The following is a 15,553-nucleotide window of genomic DNA, read 5'->3' on the forward strand; positions in this document are numbered from 1 at the left end:
CTTTCATAACTGTGTAGCTAATTAATGTTAAAAACACTGAGTCATGAACTTTGTCCAACGTCAATTGAACTGTGTATAATACTTCAATTATTATATATTAAATATTAGCCATCTCCAAATATTTTTACATCCTATACTGTAATAATTACTCTTATTTCTTCTATTTCCATTATTCTTTGATATGTTTTTGAGCAAAGTAATAAAAGGAACATAAAATATATAAAATCTTTGTAATACAGGCATTTGTATTCTCCATACACATCAAACTAAAAATCAGAAATAGAAAGCATAAGAAGAAAACATCAATAGTTAAAAGGTAAATAAAGACTTCAAAACCAAATTAAAATACTATTGAAGACAACTAAGATAATTGCTAAATGATGGTTATTTTTTAAAAAAATTCTTCCATAAATTGTGAAGCAAATGAAATATTTATGTTAAAAATTCTCTGTATCCTAGTTGATGGCTAACACTCCCAAATATATAATTCAACAAGAAAATATTATTATGCAAATGAGCTATAGAGACAGTAATAAGGAGAATGGATTCTATACTTCCTCTGGACAAAACAAAGTTCAAATGATCATTTTATCTTATTAGTTGAGGTAATGACTTTAAAAATAAATGTAAAAATCTGTAAAAACTGTAAAAACATAAAGAAAAAGTTACATAATAACATCAACAGGTAGTTATTGAGTAATACTGCCCTCCTTCATAAAGGTTCTAGTATTTAATTACCATGTGATTCATTTAAAAATATCATCACATATTAAGTCCTATTAAAAGATTACAATATTTCAGAAAGTTGACAAGAGACCTTTCCAGGTAATTTAAACATGTTACTATATAATCTGTGGGTGCAAATTTTTTTTAATTTATTAATAATAATAAACTGATAAGAGTATTAATTATTGGCACTTACATAACTTGACATAACCTGAATAGGAAGCTATACTTACATATCTGTATTAACCATCTATGTTCTTCCTTCAGTTAAGAGACAAGATTGTTTTGCATTGTTTGCTTACGTAACAAATTTCTACAAATTTATTCAATTTACAAACTAAATCATTATCAAAAATTTTAAGGAACACCTTAAAACTATGACAAAATTCACAAATATAACATTTATACCTTTTTGTGAAGTTTTAAAAAATACTGAATGCTATCAATGTTTCACTATTAACATGTGTCAAAATACATCTATTCATTACAAATCCATAAAAATACGATTATTTAAATCACCAGTTAACATCAGGAAGTCCAATGAAGACAGTCATTTTAAACCAGTGATCACATACCATGTTCAAATAGCAGTCTCATTATATTTATCAACAAGTCTGAAGACAGAGAAAGGACAGTACCTAAGTCTTGGGTTTATCTTTTAGGACTTGGTGACATTATAGAAACTAAATCAAAGTTTGACTGTATTGTTGCCAATAAATTTTAAACAGAATTATGTAACCAAAAATGTCCAGCTCTATTTTAAGAATACATTCATATATTCTCTTAATTTTCATAGCAGCTTAATGCTTTTGATGTGCAGTTCTTTGCAGTCAATATTTTTAAAGGAGAAAAAAATATCCTGGGTGCTTTAGCATGAATTTTTAAAAATTATTTTAAAGTAACTAAAACCATTTTTAAAATTTTTCCTGAATATATACTCTTAAAACCATGTTTCAGAATACTTTTTTAAAACTCCGGTAACACATGTACTTCTAAACAGTTCAAAAAACTCCCATTATTTCATATATTTAAAATAATAATTAGATGCCACTGTGAACATTTAAAATTTCTAATTATCTATGATGCCTTTTCATTACAAAATAATACATATATAATGTATAAGAATACATATTATAATTTATAATTATACACAAAATCTAGTATGCTTTCAAAAATGCTCATACAGTAAAAATGGCAGCTAAGAAATTTTTTAAACGTCTTAAAAACTTCTATGAAATCGTCATGAAACACAACCTGATTTTGTAAAGTGATGCTCACATGATACCTGCACACATCATTATGGCCATCAAATTGTTACTTGCAGTTGCGCTGCTGAAATCAGTGGAATTCTGCCTTCCTCAAAATTTTATATGTTATCAATATAAGACAGAAACCCCTTCACCTAGACATCAAAGTCAAGAAGAAACAAAAGCAGAAACAATAACAAAGAAACGGATTCAAAATAATTTTCCCTGTAGAAAAATAAATATATTTTAAAACGCAAATACTGTAACCATTAAAAAAGGCCCTTAAATATCATTTTTTAATTTTAAATTTGAGATTATTACTGCCCTGATTTTTCTTACATCACAAAAATACTAATACTTGAGTTTTATTGACTTTTACATACTTTTTCCTAAGAATATATCCAGACTGTTCTTAAGAAAAATACACATATATTTGACACATTTTTAAAATCACATATATCATTTTCATACTCTTCTTTAGTAAATACATGATGTGCAACAAAAGATTAAAGTAAATCTAATATGAATAATCAATGTTGTACTCTAGAAACTGTTCACCATTTATATAAAAAAACTTTTTCAGCAACACAGCATTTCTTAATTTGGTAGATATAGAAATGCTTATCAACATATAACCATGAAATAGCTTAAAACTGGATGACTCATTGTTCTAAACATTAATATCAGTTAATAAAATGTCTAATATTTGAATATATTAAAAGGTAAACATAGAAAACCAAATTATAACAAGGTGTGATAAGACAAAGAAAAAAGGGCTATTTTTTTTTCATTCATCTATAAAACAAATTTATGAGATTGTAAAGAACAATTTAACAACCTAAAGAAGGTTCAAAGAGGGGAAAGCCAGAGCCTGAGAGAAAATGGATTTGTCAATGATTTCAGTCATTCTGTGTAGGGAGGAGAAAAGCAGAAAATGGGGCTTCATTCTGCCATATAAAATAGGAGGCATAAAATCCAGTAGCCTGTCTGTGGACTTCTATTTATGTATTTAAACCCTGTTTCAATTCACAGATTATGCTGATCCTTCCACATGTAAACAGCCAATAATGATAGCCAGGCCTTTAGGAAAGGAAAACACACCACACAGCAAGGTCAGGAAGCTACCAAGCACAGGACAACAGATCAAAACAAAATGGTTTCATATGTTTCTATTGTTTATATACTTAATTTGAAGATGATATTCCTTAGGGAGGAAAGGAGGCTGTAAATTATTACCAGGAACATGCAACATACTATCAATCAAAACATAATTTTTTTGCAAATACGCTAAGTATTTCCTGCATGTATCTATGTTAGTGAACCTGTAAGACTGATATCCATGCATTCAATTCTTTTTAACTCAGATGTCAAGCTAAAATAAACCTCTTTAGTCTTAAATCCCTTTACTTCGAATAATTCTTTACAGATCATTTATATTTCTCCAACTTATTTGGATTAAATAATCAAGCTTGCAAACTTGTAGATACCTTTTTTCACTAAGAAGAGAAGAGTGAAAGGGGAAGATGTATTCATTTTCTTGTTTCCAGATAAAATTGCGAAAATGAGAAGAAAAGACATCATATTTGTTATTTAAGCATCTTTTAAAATTACAACACAATATAAGCAACGGTGGAAATTTGCCTCAAGTAGCCAACTAGTACATTTTAAACACACAAACTAGAGCCGCCACTGGCCACATGCTTTTTTTGAGTTCAGTCTCTTAAAGAGACAGTATCCTTGGATCTATGCCCTACTCGGAGCACGTTTCTAAAATGTTTGATTACCAAAAATCCTCTCCTACATTTCTTCATATCCATACTAGATCAACAATGTCCGACTTTATTTTACTGTGAAATCAAATTATTTTAACTTGAATCTACAAATGACTATAGGCAAATATAAAATAATTGGGGAAACTAGTGATTATTAGAGGCGTCTAAAATAAGGGTACCTAGAGATTCTTATAGCAAAAAATTGGCGTGTTTTTTTTTTAAACTTAGTATGATCACCGTTTCTTAATTCATTTTCCACACACAAACCACATAATATTGTAACCAGTAACACCGGAAGCTACATTACAATTTCGCTGTGCAAAGAAGAGGGGAAATTACTGAAGTCAACAAGCACACAGAACTGAAATTTCAAAGATTTCATTTTCTGTTTAGGAAAAGACACGCAGGAAAGAGCCCATGCACATACCCTAAAAACTACAATCACTCGTGATTTTAAAGATTTTGAAGGACACATTATTGTAAGTCAGTTGACAAAACTATCGGTCAGTTCCTCCACACAGAAACAAGTAAAGACGGGAAGCAAAAAACAAACAAAAAAACCACAGTCTGGCTTACTTGGTGTACAAATACATCGACTGGAATATCCAAGGGGCTTCCCTCTCGGCTTATCATGGAGATGAATCCAAATCCCATTCGCACGTTGAACCACTTGCAGTGGCCAGTTCCGTGCAAAACCTGGGATTCGTCCTCTGCCTGCTCTGGCAGCTTCCCGGGCTCTTCTCCACCACCTTTGCCTGCCCCGCCTGAGTAGAACAGGACAAAAAAGTCAGTTAGTCAGTAGTCCCAAACAGTTCACTGAAGGGGGGGGGGGGTACTGCTTGGGAGTGGGGATCGGGGAGCGGAAATGGGGGGGGGGGGGGGGTTACTAAATCGTTGAATCCTTTTTTTCTGCAAAAAATAAAGGGTTAAAGAGGGAAGCGGAGGAGGGAGGAAGCCACAATGTTCTATCGATCACAACTTCCACGTTTCTGTACATAAGTGTACTTTTTCATTTAACTCCGTTTTTCAGCCACATATTACAGTACAGCAAGCAATACTTTACTTGCATATTGCTGATTTAACACTCTCATTTACAAAAAGAATTTTTCAGCGAAACTAATTCTTTCCGGCATGCACGAGGAGGAAAGAAATCGTGAAGATGATTAGAACTAGTTAATGCACATGCGGCAGCACTGAATCCAGGGTTATTTGCAATGTGCATTCCCCTCCCCCCCAATAACTTTCGATTAAAGTTGGGGTGGAATGGGGGAGGGGGCAGGTGTATAAAAGTTTTCTCGGGTTCACTAACTGAAACTGCGCTTAATCACACTCAAACAATTCAAACAATAGCCCCCTGAAAGCTTTTCAAGTTGTGAATCAGTGTGGGCGGTACAAAACATTTTTGGAGATCTATAACAATAGGTTGCAGAAAGCCCCACTGCGCGACGGGGGGTGGGGGTATTGCTCAGTATTGGGGTAAAAAGGGGAAGGGAGGGACGGGCAAAGAAGGGTGGGAGAGGGGGAGGGGGAGAAGGAAGAGAGAAAATCACAGTAAAACAATAGAAAAGAAAATTAACCTTCGGCCATGTTGCCCCACGGGCCCTCTGCTCCAAACTCGTGAGATGAAAACTTTCCCTTTGGAACGGAGTGGTCTTCTGCATCAATCTAACATCTTGATTTTGTGCGATCACAAATTTAGCTCGCATGGTCTAATGTGCTTTCCCTCTTTTGATTTTTTTTCTCTTCTCTCTCCAGTTTCTGGCCCCCTGAGCACACGTGACTTTGTCAATTACATGCTTTCTTGCTACTAATTTCACCTCGGATCCTTAAGGGGCTGGCAAGAGGAAGAGATAACCAATCGCCATTTCATCTATGCTGACATCAAAATAATTTATGAATGAACACGAAAAACTCAAACATGTTATCTTAAAGACAATTTGGGACGCTTCTTTACGATAAATCAGAATGCCGATTTCGTGCTTTTACTTAAACACAATGGAGGGTCCTCTGGAATCGTCGATTTAAAGAAACGGCAGTCATATATGTGCACACGCGTGCCTTACACACAAGCCTGTCTAAATAATCTCATTTAGGGGGGAAAAGCCATTTAAATAAAACAACCGATGTTATGCTCCCCCCTCCCCAAGAGTTCAACTGATCGGTAACAACAAACCTGCTTAGGATGCAAACTTCACATTTAACTCAATTCTTAGAGGAAAATATGCAATTTACAAAGGATCTAATTGAACCTAATTACACATCCATGAAACTTTATATAATGGTAATCTACACCCACAGTAAGAGAAATGCACACAAGTACCTGATTGTGCCCTGAAATATTTCTCAAATTTAAAATAAAATCCTACCGGAAAAATCGCTATCACCTTCGTGCAGTCAAATTGTGTTTAGGTTACCGTTTCGGAACATTTTGGAGGGGGTTGGTAAGGAATTGTACTTCACAGGTTTCTCCGCCATCTCTTTCCGGGGGAGGAGATGTGATTAATGACTTCCTAAATAACAGCCCAGTTTTCCAGCCTAACATAGAGTGAACCTCAATCAGTGGCGATTGTTCCCCAAGAGCAAGGCGACGTATGTATGGGCAGGGAGGGGGAGGGGAGCGCCAGGCAGGCGAGGTGAAGAGGAGCCAGAGAAAGAGGTGGGGGAGAAACAGCGGGCGAGGCTGGGGGGAGGGGTGAAAAAGAGGGGCCATTGGGAGGAAAAAGGTAAATTCACATCTTATTGACTGGACCCTGACATTTTAAAAGTGCACTACCAGTGGATACAAGAGTTGAATAAACGAAAATTTAATAACGGATTAGGCTCCTACCGTCCCTTCCACGGCCAGCACCCCAGTTTCAAAATGCTTACCCTTTTACCTTTCAGATTGTTACAAACGATTGTTGATTACTAGATGCTGACACCAATATTGCCTCCCTCATCGACTACTAGAGTAAATACTATAGATCAATTGGAAATGCTTGATTCCCTTTAGAATATAAAATAACACCGGTCTTTGAAACACTGAAACGCACCACCACCCTTTCCCCCACCCCACCCCCCATTTTCTTAAACAAGCAGTTTACCGAGAAACTGTACAGATACCACTTCCCTTCGGCAAAGCTACCGAGTTTACCCTCCCCCACCAAACCCGCAATCCACCTCCCCCCCAACACACTCCTAACTCTTAACACTGTTTCACACAAACTAAAACGTAGGGATTCTGAGTCCAAAAGCTTTGGAAAACCCACAGAATCCACCTATTTACACCTCCTCCCCATATTAAACAATGAAATGGACAATTAATTAGTTCAGATCTGAAATAAATGGATGTATACAAATAAATGTTATTTTCAGCTGTTTGTGGTAAAAGGCTTCATTGGAGACTGATGAATTTGAAAAGATTTTTCGTCCGTTTCTTTCTTTTGTTGTTTCTCAAGAGAGAGAGCAAAGCTATCTCATTTTATTTACTTTGGTGGAGAGGGGGAGATAACCATGTGCCAGCTGGTAGGGAGGAAAGAAAAAGTATAAAAATGCAAATTATTTTGCAAGAGTCCCAAAAGCTTGAAGCTCTCAAAAAAAAAAAATGCTAACATTTATTTGGCATTACTTTATTAGAAATCAACTGATTACACTGACCTATAATGAAATAACTTTAACAATGTTACTCCAGGTTAAATGTTTTGAATAATAGGAAATATAAAAATTAATTTAAATCAATAGTGGGGGTTTTAATATTTTAAATGAATCACTTTTAAAAATCAACATCTGATAACAGAAATAACATGAAAAGTATTAACACAAATTGAGGACATGTCATTATGTAAAATTATCATAAAATTCACAGGCAGTGTAATTTAGTTTTGTCACTGACACACATCTGATAAACAATATTTTATCTGTTTGTTTTTAATCAGAAAATGGCCTAATCAGCATAAACTCAGAAACATGTAGGTGGGTTCTGAATTCTTATTTGTTCGATATGATGAAATTCAAACCTATAAATACATAGATGAAAAGTGGGAAATACCATAAGTGAACCACATTGGATGATACGCATTATGAGATTCAGTTTTGCCGGAATGGGGGCCTCCAGTATTAGTGGAATTAAGGTAGGGTTCACTGGACTGGTCACTGGTGTCAGAGGTTATCGACTCATTCATTTCCTGAGAGGGACATCGGCCTTTCAAGTCGTGTAGAAAGCTTTTTCCAACCGGGAACTTTGAGAAATCCTCTAACATTCATTCACAGAGAATTTAAGGCAAATGCATTTACATACCTGGGGGAGGGAGGGGGAGTGTGGAGAGTAAAAGAAAGGAGAGGAGGGGAGAGGAGAGGGAGGAGAAGCAGGGAAGGGAATGGGTAGGGAGGGAAGAGAAAGGAGACAGTGACATAGAAAATACCAGTTTCCATTTCAGGGATATGGCACTGTCTTTGAACATAGACTCATCTTTTCCTGCTCCCTGCCCTCAATCTTTTGAGCCTAAGATCCTTGTTTAAAACTAACCATAATCTTTTTAAGCTCATAAAGTTCTTCTTTCACCTAAAACGGTCCCTTGAATCTCCTAGAACGCTTTCCAATTTGTCACCTTCCTGAAGTCTTCTGGTTTTAATTTTTGTCTCATTTCCTACTTGTTTTTAGTGCCAGAGAGACCTGTGCTTGACTCAAAACGAATGTTTTATACTTGTGGAAGCCAAATGTTTCAGTAGCTTGATTTATCATACTTCTTCCAAAATGTCTTCAAAATGAGTTCAAGTAGCTACAAAGAATCCTCAATGCACTGGGGGTAAAAAATATATATATACCAAGGAAATAACCTATTAAATGCCCGTTGGTTATCACAATCTAAAATTTCTACAGTTACGAAACGAAATACACAATTTTTTCTTTCTTTTAAAAATTCCAACAGTACAATGCAAGGAGCCTAAAAAGGTTCCAGAGCCCACCGTTGTTGTTTTCAAGTAAAAGCAATGAGTGACTTCTATACAGCTGAAACAATGCTTCGGTTCTTCTTAAAACTAGGAGGAGGGGCTGCGGCACCATGGCGAGCGGCTCCACCCGTGCTCCCCTCCCGGCAAATGAGGCCGGGGTCTGCAGCCCGCTCTGCCCTCGCAGCCGCGGAGCTTCAGGCGCAGCCCCGCGCCCCAAGGTCGCCGAGACCCCCAGGTCAGCGGATCTGCCCCTTCCCTCCACCGCCCGCCCTTGCCACTTCCTCTCCCCTTTCTCTCTTCAGTCACCTTTTCCTTTATTCACCACATCACCGCCTCAGTTCTAGAAGCTGAGCCCTTCCAAAGAAGGCTGAGGATTTTTCACTAGTTAGGGTACTTTCACATTTGTCATTTTGTCCCAACCAAATGAACACCGAACAAAAGGAACCCCTGCCTCCACTGGGATGGAGGCAACGTTTGGCACAATCTGCTACCTTCATTGCATTTCCAGACATATATCATTTATAATCTGATCTCTTCATCTCTGATATGTCAAAGTCTCCGCAATCAAAAAAGTGAAGTCGGGGGGTGGGGAGCGGTTATCAGAAGCGGCCAAGAAAAGGAGCACCCCACCCCCTACTCCCCGACCAGGCCATGCCTAAAATGGAGCTGTCTTCAGACCCCTGGCGCCGCCGTCCTTTCGGAAAGCCACGAAAACGTCGCCGTGCGCCTTTGGAGGGTCAAGAAAAGCCGTCTGTGGGGAAGGCGGTGGGGGGCAAAGGGAGTGGAGGGCGACCAGGGGCGATTTTAGGGAACCCCTTCTCTGGCCGCGGCGTGAGGTTTCCCGCGCAAAAGCTGCGGACCCGCACGTCGGGCAAACTGTTGCCGATCCCTCCCACTGCGTTTCAGTAAACTCCTTTACTGGCAAGTAACTTTCTGGAAATTCTTACAATACGGAGTCAAATGAAAGGAGTGCCTCTGCTGTTGATCTTCCAACAGAGGCACTTTAGAATATGGGGGCTATTTGTTTTTTTTTCCCCAAGAGCACAATTCCGTTCTCGTTTAATTTCCTTATCTGAAAGCAAAATGCTCTGTCTTAACACAATTGTTTCGATTTGGTAATTTTTACACAGCTATAAAAACCTCTTAAAATTTTTCCTTAAATATTTTAACATATTTCCCTAGGTATAATTAAATAAAATTACGGAAATACAGAAAACAATAGCATTTTAAGTTTGCCAGACAAATTGCCTCTATAGTTCAAGCATTGAGACAATGCTTGAAAACAACCATTTGCAAACGTTTTCTTCATTTTGGTTAGTTAAGTATTTAGAACAACAAAATTATTTCAGAAAGGGGATATTACTTTAACACCATCATTTTGTAAAAGTTTATTTTTTAAAACAAATAGCAAAAAAATCAGTTAACATACTTCAATTTAACAAAAAAATTTTATTATTCACTTCTCCCAAGTATTTTCTGAATTGTCCTAAACAAACACTTGGCTATGTAATTTTAATTATGACCACAATATGTTAGAGAAATCATTTAGTAATAAGCATTTAGTTATTTTACCTTGCCCAGAATAGCACAAAATGAAGGTTGTGTTTTATTTGAAAAAAATGAGTCCCATGTTTTTCACCTGTACTACTCGAACAGGTATGCTTCATAATTTAAAGATCTTTTTGCAATAAATATTGAATCTACAGAAATGACACTAAATAATGTAAGCATACAATTTTTTCCCCTCTGAAAGCAATGAATCAAAGTTTATTCTTTAAAACTTAATCTCATCAAAACAAATAAGAGTAGGGGCTGTTTCCTAGGTATTTCCTTTAATATCTTCATTTTCAGTCTATTTAGGGGGAAAAGATAGGAGGAAAATGGAAAGGGAAAAAACACTACAAGAGTAAAAGATGAGGCAAATGAGAAGAAATCTTCAGGCTTTAAAGATGTCTGTGTGAGAGGAAAATCTGTGGAGAAAAAGCATCCAGCTACAAACTGGAGGCCAGAGTTCTGGTCCCATTTAATGACCTTGTAACCTTGGATCATTAAGCTTCTCCAGCCCTCAGTTTCCTTACCTGCAAAGTGAGGACCTTGGAGCAGTTGATATTCAAGTCTTAGGCATAAATGTAATCCCTGACAATAATCTTTCTTTTGAGGAAAGTGCAACCTCTCCCTGGCCAACCCCTTTTTAATCACAAGGTAACAAAGACATGAAACTTTATTGCACTCACTTAACACATTGGTGTTAACATTACTTCCAGCAGAAGAGAAACGGGCCTCTGGACTGCCTCCAGTATGCCCCCAGAGGAAAACCACAATCCAGAGTAAGGGGAAACTAGTTGGTAAATTAATATATTGTGGCAACTTTTCAGAATCTTCTTTTTCATGGTACTCTAGAGCATCACCTCTATGTCAAAGGATTCACTCTAGAAAAAAAGTAAAGTGCTGTCAAAAGACAATGCCAGTGGTCTACTCACTAAACCTTTTGATCCCTACTGCTTTCCACTCTCTACCTACAATCCTGTATTTGATAAGCTTAATACTAGAATAATATCTTTTTACTTGAACTTATAAATACTCATGAACTCTGTCATCTTACAGCTTTTAAGAGTTTTGATAGCATTCGTCAAGAGAAGAGCCAAGACATTAAATCCACAAGAGCAGAAGCCAGAATAATACATTAACCGCATTCATGAGTGCTGAGGGGCTCAGTGGGTCCAACTCTTTGCAACCCCATGGACTGAAGCCCACCAGGCTCCTCTGTCCATGGAATTTTCCAGGCAAGAAAATTGGGTTGCCATTTCCTCCTCCAGGGGATCTTTCTCACCCAGGGATTGAACCCCCATCTCCTGTGTCTTCTGCATAGCAGGTAGGTTGTTTTACTGCAGAACCAAGGGGGAAGCCTGGCAATACACTGTTACTAATAAAACCATTTGGAAAGAAGAATGCTGTCAGTTTTCAGTTAGTTTCAGTAATACAAGAGAATATTTATACATCAAAAACCTAGGTTTTAAAGTACACCGAAACAAATGAAAGGGTATATATATTTTTAAGTGTAGGTTTAAGATGTTAAAAGTTCACATGACGCATTTTGTATTAATAGCATGTTAGTTGCTCAGACATGTCCACTCTTCACAACTCCATGGACTGTAGCCTGCCAGGCTCCTCTGTACAAGGAATTATCCAGGCAAGAATACTGGAGTGGGTAGCCATTCCCTTCTCCAGGGGAATCTTCCTGACCCAGGGATCAAACCAGGTCTCCTGTATTGCAGGAGGAATCTTGACTATCTGAGCCTCCATAGAAGCCTATTAATATAATGAACAACTAATTTGATACAAACTGGTGAAAAGCAAAATAAATGGGACTTTCCTAGATTAGGAAAATTCTCTAATTTCCTGAAAAAATGTCTAATATATCGCACTATTTATCTTATAGTAAATTATTTAAAAACAGCAGCAAGTCTCTATTGTTAATTTAACAAACACTTGTGAGGCCTCTTTTCAAAATGAACTTACAAAAGGACTTACAAAAATGAGCAAGCCACAACTACTTTTTATTCAGGTCCATAAGCATTTAAATATTATCTATTTTGCCTGAGATAGGGAAAAAGCAATCACGAAATTCAATACTGCTAAAATTAGGAGGAAAAAGAGTTAATTAGAAGATTTCACCCTTGCAATTCTGGTGGGAGTTCTAGTTTATAAATGAAGCGATCCAGAATACAGTAGAATATATGATTCCCATCTTGCCACAGTGGAGAATTTCTGAGAGCTGTCACATTTCCTCATATGCCTCCAGTGATCTTTTTAAATAAATGTCAGTTAAGTAAAAATGTAATTGAAAAAAAGACTAACCTGGGGCTGATGAAACCTGGTTGAATGACCTCATTGTCTTCTGAAGAACCTAAAATCAAAGAGCTCAAGTCAGTACTACATTAATTGCTCATTTAATTGACTCTTCTTCAGCTTAATGGCTCATTAGAAAGCAGTACAATGCTTAGGTTTTGACTCTGTGAAGCGACCTGTAAACTTTTCTCTGTTTTTTACAATTTAAGACTCACCTAGCAAAATTAGATAACCAATTGGCATAAACTTGCCTTTCACTCCAATTCAAGGACAGTATTTTAAAAAATGTTCTAAAACCTATTAAGATGTAGTCAAAGATTCAGATTTCAGAAACGATGCAGTTAAAAAAAATTTAATATTTAATTTTACACTGCAATTCAAGAATCCCATTCTTTTTTAACCAGTTAACAATGAACCCAACCCACAATATTGTGTTCCTTGATGAACTTATTTGACTATTCTCTTCAGATATCTTTTAGAAGACAAATCATGAGGCTCAAATTGTGATACTACACCACTGATCCTGGGTCTATTACATATAAATACTTTTGGAGAAAAAATTAACTTTAATGGTGGTAAATTTAATCACTGAATAAACTTAACTAAAGGAATCTAATGTGCATTAACACAGATTTTAAAGAAAAAAGTTCTTTTTTAAAAGATGAGTAAGTGATGATTTTCAAACATATCCACTGGCAGATGTCACAGCACAGTAAAACTTGCAATAAAGAAGTCACTCAGCAATGAAATACAGCAACTGCAACAAAAACTCCTGATGACCACTGAATTATTATTTTTATCTTCAGGTCAGAGTTATTATGGCTTGCAAAACAGATTGGTTTGAACATGCATCCACTCACCTGCTACTACTAGGATGTCATTCTGCTCTTAACTAAGTTTTATACTCTATATCTACTAAATCAATTCACAAAAAATAAATCATTATGTGTAAATTCTCAAATCACAATCTCATTTTTTTCTCAAAGCAAAATGGAGGGTTTTCCAAATTCAGAGTTCTACTGAATGTTGACCCAAGACTTTTCTTACAAAGGATGACAACCCTACTGAGTAAGATTTGAAAAGAATAGAGGAAGAATGTGAACAAAAGGCACGTGAACCTCTGTACATTAAATCCTTCAGTTATCCTCTGTTTACAACCAAAATACAGAGATAATGACAGATCCTACTGTTAACAAAATTCATTATCAAAACTTACTGAAGTACTTTTCCTTTACATTGAGCCTATATTAATTTTACACATTTGGTTTATGTGAGGGTGTATTTAAATATCATACATAAATTTCAGCAAAACCTAGCTCATATTTTTCTAATAGCCCAAAGCCCAGGCTTAATTTTCTCTGCTTATATTTACAAAAAAGTTCAAAATAACATATTCAAAAGCTGTGAAAAAAACAAAGTGTTTGCAAAAATTATTTTTTCAAATAATTCAGGTGCAAAATTACCATAAATGATAGATCTAATAAACTAAACATCAAATGGTGTAAGAATTAACTAACATTCAATTTTAAGATTTCTAACTAAGCTTTCTGGGTTTAATGAAATCCAGTCAATGTGAATGATAAAGATGTTCAGATTTTTCACTATCCAAAGTTACATGTGATGTTTTCAGTTATTGATAGTTTTAATGTTATCATCCTTTTCAAAGGAAAAGGTGGAATTATTTCACAGATATCAATATATTCCAATGATGTTAAATAATGATTTAAAAATTTTCAAAAACAAAAGAGTTGGAAGAGAAAGTAGAATTGTTTAAAGACGAATATTAAAATCTACCTATATGAACAACTACGATAGGAATGATAGATTAATGTTATATAAAATATTCATAATATTAAATGTTTATATTCTTACTATAGGTGACTATTTTTTGAAAAAAAATGATAATGAAAATAATTCTTTAATGGAAATATTCCCAAAACAGCTTTTTGTAATTTTATACATAAGCATTTTTATTTATTATAATGTATTTATCTGCCCCTTCACTAGAATAATCCGTAATTAACATTTACATCTCCACTTGGCCCTGTTTTTCTCACTGTTCCATACTGAGTACAATGTCTCTACCATCCAGCACTGTACTATAGTTAACTGTAAGTGCTCAAGAAGATGCTGTTCACTCTCCCAACTTAACTCTATGCTCTATGGTAGGAAGGAGAGTGCATATTTAGCTCATCACTGTAATCCTAATATTCTTTAGTGTTTAATACATTTTTTTTTAATGAATCAATGACAATGAACTTCTGAACCTGGGTTGACTATCTCTAGGATGCCTTACATGAATTAAATGGACATATAAATAAATTTTTCTTAAAAACTATCTTTTCTTCAAGAGAATGTGAAAAAAAGAGAATGTGATACACAATCATTTGATTATTGCAAATATAAAGTATGTACATATAAAGTGACTTCAATAATTTTATTTTAAATATGCCATAGACCTACCAATATAAAATTGCCTAATTTAACACCATGCATTACACTCAATTTCATATTTCCTCCTAGTAAAATATGTAAAATAATATTCTCAAGTACATTACATAATGTTGTTAATCCACTATTGTAACTATTCAATGTAAAAGAAAACGATTACTACTATGCATTATACACTATAATTTATTTAAACTGACAAGCTGTTAAGCCCAGAGAATTGAGTAATAATAAATAAAATACCACTACATATTATTGAGAACTTTATTTAAATTCAATTTACATCATGTTACCTTTTACTTCTAATATTAATAAAATGCAACAGTAACTTCAGGTTGGCAAAGAATGGTTTAGTAATCAAGAATATTCACCATAATAAAAGCAAACTTATTTCATTATTCTCATCACCATAATTTCTCAACATCTACAATAAGTTTTGTTTCTTATGATTAGTATTTTCAAAATAATGTAAGCATAAAGTACATTATGGTTTGCTAGATATTCACTTCATGCATGGCTTATAAAAAATTACAGTCTATTTACAGTATGTCTCAATCTGTCTTTGTAAAGCAAAGTAGGCAG

The 15,553-nt window shown here is 35.3% G+C and overlaps 1 protein-coding gene across 9 annotated transcripts in view; it reads right to left on the reverse strand.

Moving 5' to 3' along the window:
- LIN28B (lin-28 homolog B) overlaps positions 1 to 15,553 on the reverse strand; it is a 136,033-nt gene that overhangs the window by 114,409 nt on the left and 6,071 nt on the right. For 6 of the 9 annotated variants that reach the window (XM_042253146.2, XM_042253144.2, XM_060419171.1 and 3 more), the window contains exons 2-3: positions 12,533 to 12,581; positions 4,322 to 4,509 (exon numbers count right to left, since the gene is read on the reverse strand). In XM_042253146.2, coding sequence (XP_042109080.1) covers positions 4,322 to 4,509; positions 12,533 to 12,566 — 222 coding nt within the window. In that variant the 5' untranslated portion in view covers positions 12,567 to 12,581. 9 annotated transcript variants of the gene reach the window in all.

Source organism: Ovis aries, chromosome 8 (genome assembly GCF_016772045.2).
Source record: "Ovis aries strain OAR_USU_Benz2616 breed Rambouillet chromosome 8, ARS-UI_Ramb_v3.0, whole genome shotgun sequence".
In the NCBI taxonomy this organism is placed as follows: Eukaryota; Metazoa; Chordata; class Mammalia; order Artiodactyla; family Bovidae; genus Ovis; species Ovis aries.